The sequence below is a fragment of the Scyliorhinus canicula genome, chromosome 17 (genome assembly GCF_902713615.1).
Source record: "Scyliorhinus canicula chromosome 17, sScyCan1.1, whole genome shotgun sequence".
NCBI classification, from domain to species: Eukaryota; Metazoa; Chordata; class Chondrichthyes; order Carcharhiniformes; family Scyliorhinidae; genus Scyliorhinus; species Scyliorhinus canicula.
Window position 1 is genome coordinate 18,257,285 of NC_052162.1, and position 16,525 is coordinate 18,273,809.

Here is a 16,525-nt window from a genome sequence, read left to right on the forward strand (position 1 = left end):
TACATAACCTGCGGGGACCCTGTGTGAACGACTCTGCTACGAAGACTATTACCAGCTGTAAACCTGAGACTTTGATCAGTAAGCGCACTGTGAGGAAAGAGTGTTAAAGCACCACCCTTTTGAAACAAAGATTCATCTTTTGACCTTCATGCTCATCATTATTACCCCTTTCTGGTGTGTATAGGTAGAGGGTGGGACAGTTAAGGGGGTAGTAGGTATTAACTTGTCGTTATCCAGTTGCATTTACTGCATATTTCATGATAGTTCTTAGTATAAATAAACAGCAATTGTGTTCCAACTTACAAACCTGGTGACTGTAATTATTTGGCCGCCGAGAGCTGGAGACTTTGGGAATTTTCATACGATTTATGGGTTAATTTACTGGTGTTGCAACTCTGGGCACATGGGGTTGGAATTGACCGCGCACTAGCCCAGGCTGGCATAACACACATTGTAAAACAGCATCTCATTGGACCATTATCATAAATACGTAGGAAGCACAGAAATAAATTAAAAGGAGCAAATGGGCTCAAAAGGGTTTTGTCTCTCGATGCCGATTTGATTGCACTGCAAAGAGCTGGACATTAAGGAAAAGCCTTCAACATCTATTACTGGTCGGAAGCAAAAAGAAATGAAGTAATCGATCAATTTTGAGCAAGAGGCTACACAGCGGCGCAGTGGTTAGCACTGCTGCCTCACGGCGCCGAGGACCCGGGCTCGATCGCGATCCTGGGTCACTGTCCGTGTGGAGTTTGCACATTCTCCCCGTGTCTGCGTGGGTCTCACCCCCACAACCCAAAGATGTGAAGGGTAGGTGGATTGGCCACGCTAAATTGCCCCTTAAATTGGAGAAGACATTTTTAAAGCAACATCACTGTTAGTAGTTGCCGAAGACCCCTGCCATCACTTTGCCACATGTTACAAAAGCAGCTTACCCTGCACTGTGCCCCAGGGGTACTGGCGTGCCTTCATCATCTTGTTCCCAATCTTTATTTCCTCTGTGCTGCCAACAACAGCAAATGGCAAGTGGGCCTGAAATGCATAAATCGATACAAGTGGCTGTATTAATTGCACTGATTAAAATAATTCACAACACAAATCCTATTGGCTTTAATTTTAAATAATACAGCCAGTCGGTCATGCCTGAAAGAGCTTTCCGATGAGACCCACTTCTCCCGTTCTTTCGCCACTAGCCTGGCAGGATTTCCCCTTTTATTATACATTCAATTCCTTTTGGAAGTTATTTTTGAATCTGCTCCAACTGCAACTTTTTGGCAGTCCCTTCCGGATCATGTACTGCAGGGTAAAGAATTTTCCCACCTCACCCGGCGACTGACTCTCTCCCGATCTACTCTATCAAAAGCCCTCATCATTGGGAAATTTAATGGAGGTATGAGCTTCAATGGGAACCCCAGCTGCTGTAAGCTCCCCACATAACTGAAGATCAGAATGAAAGCAAATTACTGCGGATGCTGGAATCTGAAACGAGAGAGAAAATGCTGGAAAATTTCAGCAATTGGTGGCCAATGAACGAGCCCAAAAGGCTGTGTTCAGCCTCGTAACAGATGGTGATTGGATCTGATCCCACTGAATTTGTTCAAAGTCACGAGGTTCCACTTTTGATTCTGCAGCATGGATGGAGGGATCTAACTAACCCTCTCCAGAAAAGATCTAACTAAACCACTAGAGAAGGCCTCTGTGAGGGCAGCATCTGTAGGGAGAGGAAAGAGTTTCAAGTCCGATGACTCTTCGTCAAAGCTGTATCGCTGACCTATATCCCTGATAGCACTTTGGTAAATCTCTTTAGGAGGTCAACAACAACATTCCTATATTGTCTTGCCCGGAATCAGACATGATACTCCAACAAAGGGTTAACCAGTTATTTATAAGGGTTCAGTATAACTCCAGACCCACGACCGCCACATCAGAGTCCCACAACAATAATAATAAACCGCACACCCTCTCTATTTATAAAATTGGGCATCCTGCACAGCCCATCATCTCAGGGGCAATTGGGAATGAGCAACAAATACTGGTCTCGCTCACAAATACGCTCCCATCACATGGAAAAAATGTGCTTTATTAAAACAAACAGACTTTTCAACTTGTCTAACCTGCTTCAAAGGTTCCTGATCGTTAAGCATGCGGGATCTATCAGAATGTAACAAACACAAAATAGGAACTATGCTGTCAAGTGTCAATCGGAGACACTGCAACGTTCTGGGAAGAACATGTTAAAAACCTAAACCCTTGCAATTACAGTGCAGTTAATTTACACCAACTAAAATGAAATAGTTACCGAAGCGAGAGAGTGGCCCTCATCCTGCAGTCACAGCTTCCAGGTTTGTGCAGCATGTTAGTCGCACAGTACTGATGTAGTGTCAGAAAGGATATATCCTCCCACACACAGCTGGAGAGAGATTCAGCTCCAACATCAGGCTCACACATCACCGTCGCCACTTGAGGGCATATTTAACTGCCTTTGCAGCGATAGCTTGGGGCTGGAGGCGAGGCATTGAGCTTTCACAAGAAATGCTTCTAAACATGATTTAACTACAGCAGGCACAATAAGAGGACAATAAAATGATTGCAGATTTACACTTCTTTATTAGATTTTTTTGCAAGCTGAATTTCCCCTCTGAATAATCACAACATGCATCAAGAATACTTTGCTGCAAGGGGCGGCACAGTGGCTATCACAGCTGCCTCACAGGGCTGAGGACCCGGGTTCAATCCCAGCCCCATGTCATTGTCCGTGTGGAGTCTGCACATTCTCCCCGTGTCTGCCTGGGTCTCGCCCACAACAATCCCAAAAAGATGTGCAGGGTAGGAGGATTGGCCACACTAAATTGGAAAAAAGGAATAATTGGGTACACTAAATTTAAAAAAACAAAAAGAAAAAAGAATGCATTGCTGCAGACAAATATCTAAAATTGAGAAAACAGGTATGAAAATTGTTGGGACGCTGAACGAAACACCAGAAATTCTGATGGGAGGAGAGAGGAGGAGCAGGAGGGGAGGGGGGGGGGGGAGGGGCATGAGAGAGAGAGCGGGGGGGAAAGGAGCAGCCCGAGAGAGGAGATAGAGAAAAAGGAGTATCAAGATGCACAGCAATTGGAATATCTTGAGTTACAAGGTGCCACGCCCCCTCAGTAACACACTGGGAGATTGACCTGTGGCAGGACTGACATATGACCAGGGGATGTAAACAGCACCATCATGCAACACAGAGAGAAGGTAGATTAACTTTACAGCACAAATTGCAAAACTCCGGGACAAGCATACAACCTAAACACTGCCTCGTCAACATTGCCACGGAAACAATGGCCCGCACCCAGCTCACAGCGATGCGGAGAGAAAAGCGGACAGCGGCCAGTTCATTGCGCGCCATGGAGGGTTGTTGACAACGCCCGGCTCACTGCGATCCAGAAAGGGTAGATGACAGCGCCCGGCTCACTGCGATCCGGAGAGGGTAGCTGACAGCGCCCGGCTCAGTGTGATCCGGAGAGAGTAGCTGACAGCGCCCGGCTCAGTGTGATCCGGAGAGGGTAGCTGACAGCACCCGGCTCAGTGTGATCCGGAGAGGGTAGCTGACAGCGCCCGGCTCAGTGTGATCCGGAGAAAAAAGCGGACAGCACCCGGCTCACTGCGATCCAGAGAGGGTAGCTGACAGCGCCCGGCTCACTGCGATCCGGAGAGGGTAGCTGACAGCGCCCGGCTCAGTGTGATCCGGAGAGGGAAGCTGACAGCGCCCGGCTCAGTGTGATCCGGAGAGGAAAGCGGACAGCGCCCGGCTCACTGCGATCCGGAGAGGGAAGCTGACAGCACCCGGCTCACTGCGATCCGGAGAGGGAAGCTGACAGCGCCCGGCTCACTGCGATCCGGAGAGGGAAGCTGACAGCACCCGGCTCAGTGTGATCCGGAGAGGGAAGCTGACAGCGCCCGGCTCACTGTGATCCGGAGAGGGTAGCTGACAGCGCCCGGCTCAGTGTGATCCGGAGAGGGAAGCTGACAGCGCCCGGCTCAGTGTGATCCGGAGAGGGAAGCTGACAGCACCCGGCTCAGTGTGATCCGGAGAGGGAAGCTGACAGCGCCCGGCTCAGTGTGATCCGGAGAGGGTAGCTGACAGCACCCGGCTCACTGTGATCCTGAGAGGGAAGCTGACAGCGCCCGGCTCAGTGTGATCCGGAGAGGGAAGCCGACAGCGCCCGGCTCATTGCGATCCGGAGAGGGAAGCTGACAGCGCCCGGCTCACTGCGATCCGGAGAGGGTAGCTGACAGCGCCCGGCTCAGTGTGATCCGGAGAGGGAAGCTGACAGCGCCCGGCTCACTGTGATTCGGAGAGGGAAGCTGACAGCACCCGGCTCAGTGTGATCCGGAGAGGGAAGCTGACAGCGCCCGGCTCAGTGTGATCCGGAGAGGGTAGCTGACAGCACCCGGCTCAGTGCGATCCGGAGAGAGTAGCTGACAGCACCCGGCTCAGTGCGATCCGGAGAGGGTAGCTGACAGCGCCCGGCTCATTGCGATCCGGAGAGGGTAGCTGACAGCACGCGGCTCACTGTGATCCGGAGAGGGTAGCTGACAGCGCCCGGCTCACTGCGATCCAGAGAGGGTAGCTGACAGCGCCCGGCTCAGTGTGATCCGGAGAGGGTAGCTGACAGCACGCGGCTCACTGTGATCCGGAGAGGGTAGCTGACAGCACCCGGCTCAGTGAGATCCGGAGAGGGAAGCTGACAGCGCCCGGCTCAGTGTGATCCGGAGAGGGAAGCGAACAGCGCCCGGCTGACTGCGATCCGGAGAGGGTAGCTGACAGCACCCGGCTCAGTGAGATCCGGAGAGGGAAGCTGACAGCACCCGGCTCACTGCGATCCGGAGAGGGTAGCTGACAGCACCCGGCTCACTGAGATCCGGAGAGGGAAGCTGACAGCACCCGGCTCACTGCGATCCGGAGAGGGTAGCTGACAGCGCCCGGCTCACTGCGATCCGGAGAGGGAAGCCGACAGCGCCCGGCTCATTGCGATCCGGAGAGGGAAGCCGACAGCGCCCGGCTCATTGCGATCCGGAGAGGGTAGCTGACAGCACCCGGCTCACTGCGATCCGGAGAGGGAAGCCGACAGCGCCCGGCTCAGTGTGATCCGGAGAGGGAAGCTGACAGCACCCGGCTCAGTGTGATCCGGGGAGGGAAGCTGACAGCACCCGGCTCAGTGTGATCCGGAGAGGGTAGCTGACAGCACCCGGCTCACTGTGATCCGGAGAGGGTAGCTGACAGCACCCGGCTCACTGTGATCCGGAGAGGGTAGCTGACAGCGCCCGGCTCACTGCGATCCGGAGAGGGTAGCTGACAGCACCCGGCTCACTGCGATCCGGAGAGGGTAGCTGACAGCGCCCGGCTCAGTGTGATCCGGAGAGGGTAGCTGACAGCGCCCGGCTCAGTGTGATCCGGAGAGGGTAGCTGACAGCACCCGGCTCAGTGTGATCCGGAGAGGGTAGCTGACAGCGCCCGGCTCAGTGTGATCCGGAGAGGGTAGCTGACAGCGCCCGGCTCAGTGTGATCCGGAGAGGAAAGCGGACAGCACCCGGCTCAGTGTGATCCGGAGAGGGTAGCTGACAGCACCAGGCTCACTGCGATCCGGAGAGGGAAGCTGACAGCACCCGGCTCAGTGTGATCCGGAGAGGGTAGCTGACAGCACCCGGCTCAGTGAGATCCGGAGAGGGAAGCTGACAGCGCCCGGCTGAGTGCGATCCGGAGAGGGAAGCTGACAGCGCCCGGCTCACTGCAATCCGGAGAGGGAAGCTGACAGCACCCGGCTCATTGCGATCCGGAGAGGGAAGCTGACAGCGCCCGGCTCACTGCGATCCGGAGAGGGTAGCTGACAGCGCCCGGCTCAGTGTGATCCGGAGAGGGAAGCTGACAGCGCCCGGCTCAGTGCGATCCGGAGAGGGTAGCTGACAGCGCCCGGCTCAGTGTGATCCGGAGAGGGTAGCTGACAGCGCCCGGCTCAGTGTGATCCGGAGAGGGAAGCTGACAGCACCCGGCTCACTGTGATCCGGAGAGGGTAGCTGACAGCGCCCGGCTCAGTGTGATCCGGAGAGGGTAGCTGACAGCACCCGGCTCACTGTGATCCGGAGAGGGTAGCTGACAGCACCCGGCTCACTGTGATCCGGAGAGGGAAGCTGACAGCACCCGGCTCAGTGAGATCCGGAGAGGGAAGCTGACAGCGCCCGGCTCAGTGTGATCCGGAGAGGGTAGCTGACAGCGCCCGGCTCAGTGTGATCCGGAGAGGGAAGCTGACAGCGCCCGGCTCACTGCGATCCGGAGAGGGAAGCCGACAGCGCCCGGCTCATTGCGATCCGGAGAGGGATGCCGACAGCGCCCGGCTCATTGCGATCCGGAGAGGGAAGCCGACAGCGCCCGGCTCACTGCGATCCGGAGAGGGAAGCCGACAGCGCCCGGCTCACTGCGATCCGGAGAGGGTAGCTGACAGCACCCGGCTCAGTGTGATCCGGAGAGGGAAGCTGACAGCACCCGGCTCAGTGCGATCCGGAGAGGGAAGCCGACAGCACCCGGCTCAGTGTGATCCGGAGAGGGTAGCTGACAGCGCCCGGCTCACTGCGATCCGGAGAGGGAAGCTGACAGCACCCGGCTCAGTGTGATCCGGAGAGGGAAGCTGACAGCACCCGGCTCACTGCGATCCGGAGAGGGAAGCTGACAGCACCCGGCTCAGTGTGATCCGGAGAGGGAAGCTGACAGCACCCGGCTCACTGCGATCCGGAGAGGGAAGCTGACAGCACCCGGCTCAGTGTGATCCGGAGAGGGAAGCTGACAGCGCCCGGCTCAGTGTGATCCGGAGAGGGAAGCTGACAGCGCCCGGCTCAGTGTGATCCGGAGAGGGAAGCTGACAGCGCCCGGCTCACTGCGATCCGGGGAGGGAAGCTGACAGCACCCGGCTCAGTGTGATCCGGAGAGGGTAGCTGACAGCACCCGGCTTCAGTGTGATCCGGAGAGGGAAGCTGACAGCACCCGGCTCACTGCGATCCGGAGAGGGAAGCTGACAGCACCCGGCTCAGTGTGATCCGGAGAGGGTAGCTGACAGCACCCGGCTCACTGCGATCCGGAGAGGGAAGCTGACAGCACCCGGCTCACTGCGATCCGGAGAGGGTAGCTGACAGCGCCCGGCTCATTGCGATCCGGAGAGGGAAGCCTGACAGCGCCCGGCTCAGTGTGATCCGGAGAGGGTAAGCTGACAGCACCCGGCTCATTGCGATCCGGAGAGGGAAGCTGACAGCGCCCGGCTGACTGCGATCCGGAGAGGGAAGCTGACAGCACCCGCTCAGTGAGATCCGGAGAGGGAAGCTGCAGCACCCCGTGCTCAGTGTGATCCGGAGAGGGTAGCTGACGCACCCGGATCACTGCGATCCGGAGAGGGAAGCTGACAGCACCCGGCTCAGTGTGATCCGGAGAGGGAAGCTAACAGAGCCCGGCTCAGTGTGATCCGGAGAGGGAAGCTGACAGCGCCCGGCTCAGTGTAATCCGGAGAGGGTAGCTGACAGCGCCCGGCTCACTGTGATCCGGAGAGGGAAAGCGGACAGCCTCCGGCTCACTGCGATCCGGAGAGGGTAGCTGACAGCGCACGGCTCACTGCGATCCGGAGAGGGAAGCTGACAGCACCCGGCTCAGTGCGATCCGGGGAGGGAAGCTGACAGCACCCGGCTCAGTGCGATCCGGAGAGGGAAGCTGACAGCACCCGGCTCAGTGCGATCCGGAGAGGGAAGCTGACAGCGCCCGGCTCACTGCGATCCGGAGAGGGTAGCTGACAGCACCCGGCTCACTGCGATCCGGAGAGGGTAGCTGACAGCACCCGGCTCAGTGTGATCCGGAGAGGGTAGCTGACAGCACCCGGCTCACTGTGATCCGGAGAGGGAAGCTGACAGCGCCCGGCTCACTGCGTTTCGGAGAGGGTAGCTGACAGCACCCGGCTCACTGCGATCCGGAGAGGGAAGCTGATAGCGCCCGGCTCATTGCGATCCGGAGAGGGTAGCTGACAGCACCCTGTGTACAGTGGAAGCTGCCAGTTCTTGGCTTTGCTCACTTACAATTCCAGCACGATGCTGTATAGGAGACTCTGATGTTCCCCAGCTAGTAGAGAAGTGCAATACATCTAGCCTCATTACAATTCCCCACATACCAAGTTTGAACAAATTTAACCATAACATGAATCAACTTTCATCATTTATGATACACCATTGGAAATGTGCTTAATTCCAGCCTGAGACAAAAATAAGTTTCTTATACAAGGTATACCTGTATACTGTTAGCTGCAAAATCACTTTCTTCCAGTTAGTCTGCCTAACCCTGGAAATGATTTGCCAAACAGTATACAGGACACTAGTTTGGGTACCTGCCAGTTTATATGCCCTTGCCAAATCTCCACTTCATTGCTACCTTTCTGTTCTGCCTCATTCTTCTTTTGAACCAGACAGTGTCCCGTAGGTAACTTACAGTCAGAGCACAATACATTAATTTGGCAGACCATAATTTCTGGTACCAGCTTAGGTTGGAGGGAAAAGTAAATTTCAGTAAACTCACGTTCATTGTTCCATTGATCTCTGCCACGGTTTCATCATCTGTTGGGAACTGGTATATCTGCACTCCATTGCTCACTAATTCACTCATTATCTTGATCTTGAATTTCTGGAGCTCATTCTTGGAGATGGAATCTGCTTTGGCAATGATTGGGATGATATTGACCTGATGGATAAAATAGAAAGGACGGGGTTTACATGGTTTATGCGTGGTGACGACAGTTTTGAGTCCGACATATGCAAGGGCATGAAGTGTTGTGGGCGAAATGGTGAGCTGGAGGTACAAGTTGCTGCGGTTTGGTAGACAAACATTCTTAGTTATTTTCAGGGCAAAAGGTGGGTGGAGCAGCAGTCAGAACAGGCTCTCATCTCCGCACTGGAATAACAGAGCCTCCTGGGGGTTGTGCCAATACAGAATTTACGCCAATGGTTATTCGGCAAGTGCGGTAATGAAAGAGTTTATGTAGAATTAATTTGCATTTCGGGCCACAGAGCAGTAGTATCAAGCGGGGTGGTTGGGGGAGAGTGGATTCATTTCAGAAAGATAGGCAAGAACAACAGTGCAAAGTCAGGGAACACTTGAAACAGTATGTTTCAACTCCAACAAGGAAAGAAGAATTGCTTGGCCGAGTTATGGGAGAAGCAGGAAGGTAAATATCTGCTGAGAGAGTAGGGACGCTATTATCTGCAGGCAAAGCCCAGAGTTGTGAGAGAACGAGGTTATATCCATTGTGAAAGAATAAGCAGACTGGAGCTCACTGATCCAGCAAGCAGACGTTGAGGAGTGGCCTAACTGAGGCCTTTAGAAGTATGAAGGGTTCAACAGGATACATGCAGAGATAATGTGCCTGTGATACAGTCCAAAACTCAGGGTTATAAATAGAAGAACTCCAATATCGCAAATCCAATAGAGAATTAAAGAGAAACCCCTCTACTGAGAGTGGAGACAATGTGGAGCTCTCCACTGATGGAATGGTTCAGGTGAATAGACTAGATGCAGTCAGGAAAAGCTGGATTAATATACGTGAAAGAAAGGAATAGACGGAGATGGCTTTGGGGAAGAGGAGATTGGGAGAAGGGAAGAGGAGGTTGGGGGAAGGTTCGAGTAGAGCATCGGTCAGTTGGGCCAAATGGTCCATTTCTGTATTGTAAATAATAATTGCTTTTTGTCACAAGTAGGCTTCAATGAAGTTACTGTGAAAAGCCCCTAGTCGATCGGCACCTGTTCGGGGAGGCTGGTAACGGGAATTGAACCCGCGCTGCTGGCATTGTTCTGCATCACAAGCCAGCTGTTTAGCCCACTATTCTATGCATGCCACACTCGTCTGGGAATGACAGTCTTAAGAGTTCGTCCTTGTAACTACAGAGGTTGAACACTGACAACCCAACAGTTATTGATTACTGGTAAGTGGATTGAATAAAGTGAGCAGAACAATTAGTCCTGGGGTGACGCTGTAAGATGTTTGATAGAAGCTTGCATTCCAAATACAGCAGTCATTCCTGCAATTTCAACAAAAGGTAAAACCGTCCTGATCACAACAATAAGAGATAGGATGTATAATCATCTGGAAAGGAATAATTTGATTAGAGATAGTCAACATGGTTTTGTGAAGGGTAGGTCGTGCCTCACAAACCTTATTGAGTTCTTTGAGAAGGTGACCAAACAGGTGGATGAGGGAAAAGCAGTTGATGGGGTGTATATGGATTTCAGTAAAGCATTTGATAAGGTTCCCCACGGTAGGCTATTGCAGAAAATACGGAGGCATGGGATTCAGGGTGATTTAGCAGTTTGGATCAGAAATTGGCTAGCTGGAAGAAGACAAAGGGTGGTGATTGATGGGAAATGTTCAGACTAGAGTCCAGTTACTAGTGGTGCATCACAAGGATCTGTTTTGGGGCCACTGTTGTTTGTCATTTTTACAAATGACCTGAGGAGGGCGTAGAAGGATGGGTGAGTAAATTTGCAGATGACACTAAAGTCGGTGGAGTTGTGGACAGTGTGGAAGGATGTTACAAGTTACAGAGGGACATAGATAAGCTGCAGAGCTGGGACGAGAGGTGGCAAATGGAGTTTAATGCAGAAAAGTGTGAGGTGATTCATTTTGGTAGGAATAACAGGAAGATCGAGTACTGGGCTAATGGTAAGATTCTTGGTAGTGTGGATGAGCAGAGAGATCTCTGTGTCCATGTACATAGATCCCTGAAAGTTGCCACCCAGGTTGAGAGGGTTGTTAAGAAGGTGTACGGTGTGTTAGAACATAAGAACATAAGAACTAGGAGCAGGAGTAGGCCATCTGGCCCCTCGAGCCTGCTCCACCATTCAATGAGACCATGGCTGATTTTTTGTGGACTCAGCTCCACGTTCCGGCCCGAACACCATAACCCTTAATCCCTTTATTCTTCAAAAAACTATCTATCTTTACCTTAAAAACATTTAATGAAGGAGCCTCAACTGCTTCACTGGGCAAGGAATTCCATAGATTCACAACCCTTTGGGTGAAGAAGTTCCTCCTAAACTCAGTCCTAAATCTACTTCCCCTTATTTTGAGGCTATGCTCCCTAGTTCTGCTTCTACCCGCCAGTGGAAACAACCTGCCCTCATCTATCCTATCTTTTAGCTTGTATTGGTAGAGGGATTGAGTTTCGGAGCCATGAGGTCATGTTGCAGTTGTACAAAACTCTGGTGCGGCCGCATTTGGAGTATTGCATGCAATTCTGGTCGTGGCATTATAGGAAGGATGTGGAAGCATTGGAAAAGGTGCAGAGGAGATTTACCAGGATGTTGCCTGGTATGGAGGGAAGATCTTATGAGGGAAGGCTGAGGGTCTAGAGGCTGTTTTCGTTAGAGAGAAGAAGGTTAAGAGGTGACTTAATTGAGGCATACATAGGGTGGACAGTGAGAGCCCTTTTTCCTCGGATGGTGATGTCTAGCATGAGGGGACATAGCTTTAAATTGAGGGGCGATAGATATAGGACAGATGTCAGAGGTAGGTTCTTTACTCAGAGAGTAGTAAGGGCGTGGAATGCCCTGCCTGCAACAGTAGTGGACTCGCCAAAACTAAGGTCATTCAAATGGTCATTGGATAGGTAGATGGACAATAAGGGAATAGTGTAGATGGGCTTTAGAAGGGTTTCACAGGTCGGCGCAACATCGAGGGCCGAAGGGCCTGTACTGCGCTGTAATGTTCTATGTTCTAATGACAATTAAAAGGCTCCAAAGAGGGCTTGTATTTAGGATTATGTGCCCTCTAAACGAAGAAATGTCTTTTCTCCCATAACTCCTTCCAGTCTGGCCCCCAGGTCTCTGTGGCTGAGAAAGTGAGGTGGGACAGCCTACTCCCGCATCAAGGTTAATGACAATCTTTGCCTGCTCCTGGAATGTAGAGTCTGGCGAGGTCACCCACTTCATTTGTCCATTACCTAGTTGATAACAATTCCCCATAGCGTGTCAGGTAAGGTACTGCCTGTACGTATGAAGGTAAATTGACCATCAAAAAATCCCAGGTTTAATTCTTTGTAGAATAGAGTCAGGAGCGTAATAATTGTTTAACGGGCAGTCAGACTGTTGTTGTCTGTCAATACGATCCAAGCTGGTCGGAAAACCAAGACACAGAGCTTTTCTTTACTGAGAGAGTTTACTGACTTTTTTTGTCTCTCAGATCTCCTCCCACACAAGCATTTAGCTTTGGAAAGAGGAAGAAAATAGGCTTCCCTGACCCTCACAGCTTTAAACTTTTAACCTCATTCCAATGGACATTGCACACAAGTTTTAGCTGGTTTTCATTTTCTACATTCTAAACATACTGATTAATAGGCTTAAGGCCAGTCTTTTACACAACAATGGAACTCTAGCCTCAGCTATCCCTCATGTGTGTGGAGTACTTATTTGAACAATGTGCACCGTAACAATATAATTAACATACTATTGACATTACCTGGCACAGCAGAGTCTTCAACCCAGCACCAGACCAGGCAGTGATTTCACTCAGGGAAGTCAGGAAAAGATAACAAGTGTTGGAAACAGAACCCTTCACATTGCAGTAGCGAGGACTGTTCTAAAATTGGGTAGCCATGATGTGGAGATGCCGGCGTTGGACTGGGGTGAGCACAGTACGAAGTCTTAGAACACTTCGGAGCATTGCTCCTTCCTCAGGTGATTCACCTGAGAAAGGAGCAGTGCTCCAAAAGCTAGTGTTTGAAACAAACCTGTTGGACTTTAACCTGGTGTTGTAAGACTTCTTACTAAAATTGGGTGTTAGATAGCACCTGACTGGGGAGTGCTTAACACCGACACGTGGGTGTGAAAATAATAATTGGGACAGTTGGAGTGATTGTGCAATCCTATGCTTGCAAGGAGCACAGGTCATATGGCTCCAAAAGCGTACCCCTAAGCTGTCCAAACTACATTCCCAGTGGTGGGATTACTTGCTGGGAGAATGGAGTCACCCATAGTATTCCATTCCCCTGCACCAATATCCATCGCTGCAAAAAACATAAGTATTTAGCTTTGGAAAGAGGAAGAAAATAGGCTTCCCTGACCCTCACAGCAGCAGCTTTAAACTTTTAACCTCATTCCAATGGACATTGCACACAAGTTTTAGTTGGTTTTCATTTTCTACATTCTAAACATACTGATTAATAGGCTTAAGGCCAGTCTTTTACACAACAACGGAACTCTATGACTTAGTCTTCTGAAAACTAAAAAACCCCAAGGGCAAAGAAGTGAGAAATCAGGACATAAACCAAATTGTTATTGTTTGGATGTTCTTGAGAAATGCAAATTATGGGGATCAGCACATTGAACAGAGGAACAAACAGGAAGGTATTAGCATCTGACAAAACAACAGGACTAATCAACCACGAGACACAGCAACTTTCTGCCCCACCCAAATATTAATTTATTTATTTTCTCTCCTCGGAGCCGCTTTCTTGATAGATACCGCTCCCCAAATAAACTTCCCAAATAAACTTCCCAAATAAACTTTCCTCAAGACCTCTGCCAACACCACTTAAGAAGCGCCACTCACCACGGTCACAGGAGTAAGTCAGTGATCCCATCTTTCTGCACACAAGAGTAAAGGCCCCACCTGGGTCCCATAGCTCATAGAAGAGGACTGGTTTGAAAGAACCTGCATTTATATAGCACTTTTTACAATCTCAGAATGTCCCAAGGGGCTTTACAGCCATTGAAGTACTTTTGAAATGTAGCCACAGTTATAAATAAGGAGTAATAAATCCAGTAGTAGTGTCCCCACCCCCGGGCTAGAAGCTCCAATTCAAGTCCCACTTCAGGACATGGAAGGCCACGGAAGGTGTGTTGATAACCTGGCCAAACAGGTGAATTATCTGTAAATCCTTCCAATATGTCCAGTGGTAGGCAGAGCCAGAGAGTTTCCTGATCAGCCACATTCCAGAAGGCAATGACACACCGCTGCAGTACATTGCCAAGCATGGTCATGGTCCAATTCAATGAAGTTCATGATCACCCTCTTAGGGCAGGGTACCTATTGGAGGACAAGTTGCAAACTAAGGAAAAAGTCTGGCTAACTTGTATACAGCACGGTCCTACAAATCTGTTTTGGTGGTATTAGATGAGGGATGAATAGTGGCCAGGACACCGGGGAGACCACCACCTGCTCTTCTTCCAAAAAGTGCCGTGTTATATCTTTTACAGGCAGACAGCACCTTCACTTAAAACATCCAAAAAGTCAATTCTGACATTGAATCACTCCTATACCGTGTCAACCTCAATTATGTGCTCAAGCCCTAGGGTAGTGACTGAATCTATAAACTACTGACTGAGAGACAAAGTGCTGTCACTAAGCCAAGTCTAGACTTCGCTCGCTGACATTTTGGTCTTCTGGTAGAGCCAAGGGCCCATTGGGTCCAACATCGCTATCTTGTGTCACCTGCTGTCTACATGGCTGTTAATGGCAACAACAGATATTAGGAATTGAAATTATGGGAAATAGTTAAGGAGAGAGGGCTGGTTCTCCAGTAAAGTTTAAGATGACAAAGAAAATGTATCAATACATGGAATTTGAAAAGGCTTTTGATAAAGTGCCACACGACAGGCTTCTTCGCAAAGTTAAAGCTCATGGAATTAAAAGGGACAGTAGCAATATGGATACAAAATTGTCGAGGTGACGAGAAACAATGAGTAGGAGTGAATAGTTATTTTTCAGACTGAAGGAAGGTTTACCGTGGAGTTGCCCAAGGATTGGTGTTAGGACCACTGCTCTTTCTGATGTATATACTAGTAACTTAGATGTTGGGCACAAATTTGAAACTTTGCTGATGACATAAAACATGGAATATGGTGAACTGTGAGGAGGATAGCATAGAACTTCAAAAGAACAGGGACAGGAAGGTGAAATGATTGGACAAACAGAATATGAAACTTACTGCAGAGTATGAAGTGGTTTGTTTTAGTAGAAAGAACATTGAGACACAATAATAACATCAACGGTATTGTTCGAAAGGAGGAATTGGGTGTCTATGTGCATAAATCTTGAAGATAGCAGCAGTGTTTGAGAGAGTATTTAATAAAGCATCGTGTCCTAAGCTTTATCAATGGGGCACAGCGTACATAAGCAAGTTAAACTTAGATAACAGACTGGTTCAGCCTCAGCTGGAGTTTCTGGGCACTGCATTTTCGGGAGGGTGTGAAGGCATTAGAGTGGGTGGAGAAAAGATTCACAGGAATGGTTTCAAGGCTGGTGAACTCCATTCATGTAGATAAATTGGGGAACTTGGGATTGATTTCCCTGGAGAAGAGGTTGAGAGGAAATCTGGGGGGGGGTCTGGGTAGGATAGGGAGAAAACATTCCCATTGGTGGAAGGTATTGAGAACCAGAGGACACAGATTTATAGGAACTGGCAAAAGATGCAATGGTGACATGAGGAGAAACCACTCATGGTTAGGAATCTGGAATGTGCTGCCGGAGAGTATGGTGAAGGCAGGTGCAATCGAGGCAGTCAAGAGGAAATTGGATTATTGCCTGAAAGGGAAAAGTGTGTAGGGCTTTGGGGAGAAGGCACAAGGTGAATTGCTCCTCCAGAAAGCTAGCACAGACAAGATGGGCTGAAGGGACTCCTGTGCTGGAACCATGCTGTGACAATATTCTTATAGGGTTGTGGTACTTTACACTGCAAACAAAACCATGGCTGCTCCTGCCGTGCTACACCCCACCTTGCTGTCCAATTTCTTCATGGTCACCAAATCGAGGGACTTTAAAGAATGGCCGGTGGGGGCGATGAAGTACAAGCAGACGTGGATCCGACTGTCATGGTAGTTGTGCAGCGTGCGTTTTATCTTCAGCTCTTCCTGCAAGTAGGCTTCAAACTGAGCATCGATAAACTCAACGATAGACTTGTAGCTGCAGAACAAGAGGTCACAATTTTTAATTTTGCTTCCAAACAGCAGGAAATTACAAAGCAACTTCTATTTTTGGACAGAACAATAATGAGGATCATTTCATTCCTACAGGCTGACTCACAGAAACAGCTGGGCCAGGCAGAATGACAGCAAACAGTAGTCTACCAGAGAGCAAGTGGGGACTGCAAGAGGGTTAAACTTCATCCCACTGCCATGCTTTAGTCAATGAGAGAGTGGGACTGGCACAAGTAACCTGCACTCCATTCCCACTTGAGGCTGCTGAATGACAAGGCCCCGACACTACTGAATGAGGGCAGCCCCACATTTTCCATACTCCAAGCTGCCAATACTACCTAAACTACCAGTGAGGAATTGAGACCATTTGGAACAAAGAAAAAGTGGTCAATCTGGACTTTCTCATGTCCCCGAGAACATGAATCCTCATGATTAGGAGACGTTGTTTTTATCAAGTGAAGCTTACTCATCTCTAACCACGGTGTACCTCGAACTGCCACAATGTTGTTACCTTCATTAGTGTCTTTGGCAAATTTAACATTCATTACT

The 16,525-nt window shown here is 50.2% G+C and overlaps 1 protein-coding gene across 9 annotated transcripts in view; it reads right to left on the reverse strand.

Annotated features, from left to right (window-relative positions):
• The window catches only part of LOC119951399 (septin-6), an 86,414-nt gene that overhangs the window by 15,358 nt on the left and 54,531 nt on the right, over positions 1–16,525 (reverse strand). For all 9 annotated transcript variants that reach the window (XM_038774551.1, XM_038774553.1, XM_038774557.1 and 6 more), the window contains 3 exons: positions 15,776–15,962; positions 8,588–8,749; positions 936–1,032 (listed from right to left, as the gene is read on the reverse strand). In XM_038774551.1, the coding sequence (XP_038630479.1) occupies positions 936–1,032; positions 8,588–8,749; positions 15,776–15,962 (446 nt within the window). The remainder of the gene's footprint in view (positions 1–935; positions 1,033–8,587; positions 8,750–15,775; positions 15,963–16,525) is intronic.